This window comes from Bos javanicus, chromosome 10, assembly GCF_032452875.1.
Source record: "Bos javanicus breed banteng chromosome 10, ARS-OSU_banteng_1.0, whole genome shotgun sequence".
NCBI lineage: Eukaryota > Metazoa > Chordata > Mammalia > Artiodactyla > Bovidae > Bos > Bos javanicus.
This window is the reverse complement of record NC_083877.1, coordinates 24,496,585-24,497,927: the sequence shown is the minus strand read 5'-3', so window position 1 is coordinate 24,497,927 and position 1,343 is coordinate 24,496,585. Positions and strand designations below refer to the sequence as shown.

At 46.9% G+C, this 1,343-nt stretch overlaps 1 gene segment (V, D, J or C); it reads left to right on the top strand.

The window, feature by feature from the left end:
- Nucleotides 1–220: 220 nt before the first annotated feature.
- On the top strand, nt 221–1,124 carry LOC133255331 (T cell receptor alpha variable 21-like). The segment is given in 2 exon segments: nt 221–442; nt 639–1,124. Coding segments are annotated over 2 exon segments (474 nt in total).
- Nucleotides 1,125–1,343: the final 219 nt, after the last annotated feature.

Sequence of the window (1,343 nt, the reverse complement as noted above, 5' to 3'; positions counted from 1 at the left end):
CTGAATTGCAGGCAGATTCTTTACTGTTTGAGCCATCAGAGAAGCCCCTCTACGTACATACTTGGCCACATTCTACAAATCTGATGTGTTAAAAATTGTTTTCCCTAGGAGGAGGGAAAGAGGACGGAAAGAGATAAGCATTTGTCTGGCAAGGCTGGGCTTAGTCCTGAGATGGTGGTGTTTCCATTGCAACCTCCCACTCTCGGCAGATGGGCTTCTGGCGCCGGCCTCCTCTGGTGCCTGTGTGACTTGCTCTGATTGGCTGGGCTGACGCTGTGTTTCCTGTAGAAAGTTTTGAACACAAGAGGCAGCAAAGTGGATCTTTGATCCTGTGAGTCCTTGAACATTTTACAGACACAAGAACTCAGTTCTCAGTGAGTCTACATAACAGAAGGAATGGACAAATCCCTGAGCCTGCTCATCCTTTGGTTACAACTAGACTGTGAGTTAGAGGGATTTGGAAATGGGCAAAGAATGGGCAACTCCCGGATATTCCTCCCAGGGAAGAGAGAAAGTCTGGGAGTTGTACCTGCATGGTTTCTGGGACTTCCTGTAGAGAGCAAAAAAGTAAACTTAAAATTAGTTTCCAAAGAATAATCAGCCACTAACCAGCCTGTCTGTTTTCTCTTTCTGAACAGGGGTGAGCAGTAAACAGGACGTGAGTCAGAGTCCTGAAGCTCTGAACGTGAGAGAGGGAGACAGCGTGGTTCTCAACTGCAGTTACACTGACAGCGCTCTGTTCTTCCTTCAGTGGTTCCGGCAGGATCCCGGGAAAGGGCTCACATCTCTACTGTCAATTCAGGCGAATCAGAAAGAGCAAGCAAGTGGAAGAATTACAGTCTCGTTGGATAAATCATCAAGACACAGTGCTTTATACATTGCAGCTTCTCAGCACAGTGACTCGACCACCTACCTCTGTGCTGTGAGGCACAGTGCTCAGAGGGAACCTGTTCCCAGTACTCAAACTGCAGATGGGGCTCCAACCACGTCCTGTCTTGGCACTGAGGAAACTTTTTCCATTAAGGGGTTTTCTACATTGACTTTCCTTCCAGATAGAGGCAATTAGCAAGGGTAGGATGATTTGAGAGAATAGCATTGAAACATGTACATTACCATAGATAACACAGATGACCAGTGCAAGTTTCGTGCATGAAGCAGGGCACCCAAAGCCCATGCTCTGGGGCAACCTGGAGGGATAAGGGTGGCAGGGGAGGTGGGAGGGGTGTTCAGGATGGTGGGGACACAGGTATACCTGTGGCCGACTCGTGTTGATGTATGGCAAAAACTGTCACAATATTGTAAAGTAACTATCCTCTGATTAAAATAAATAATTTAATTTTTTA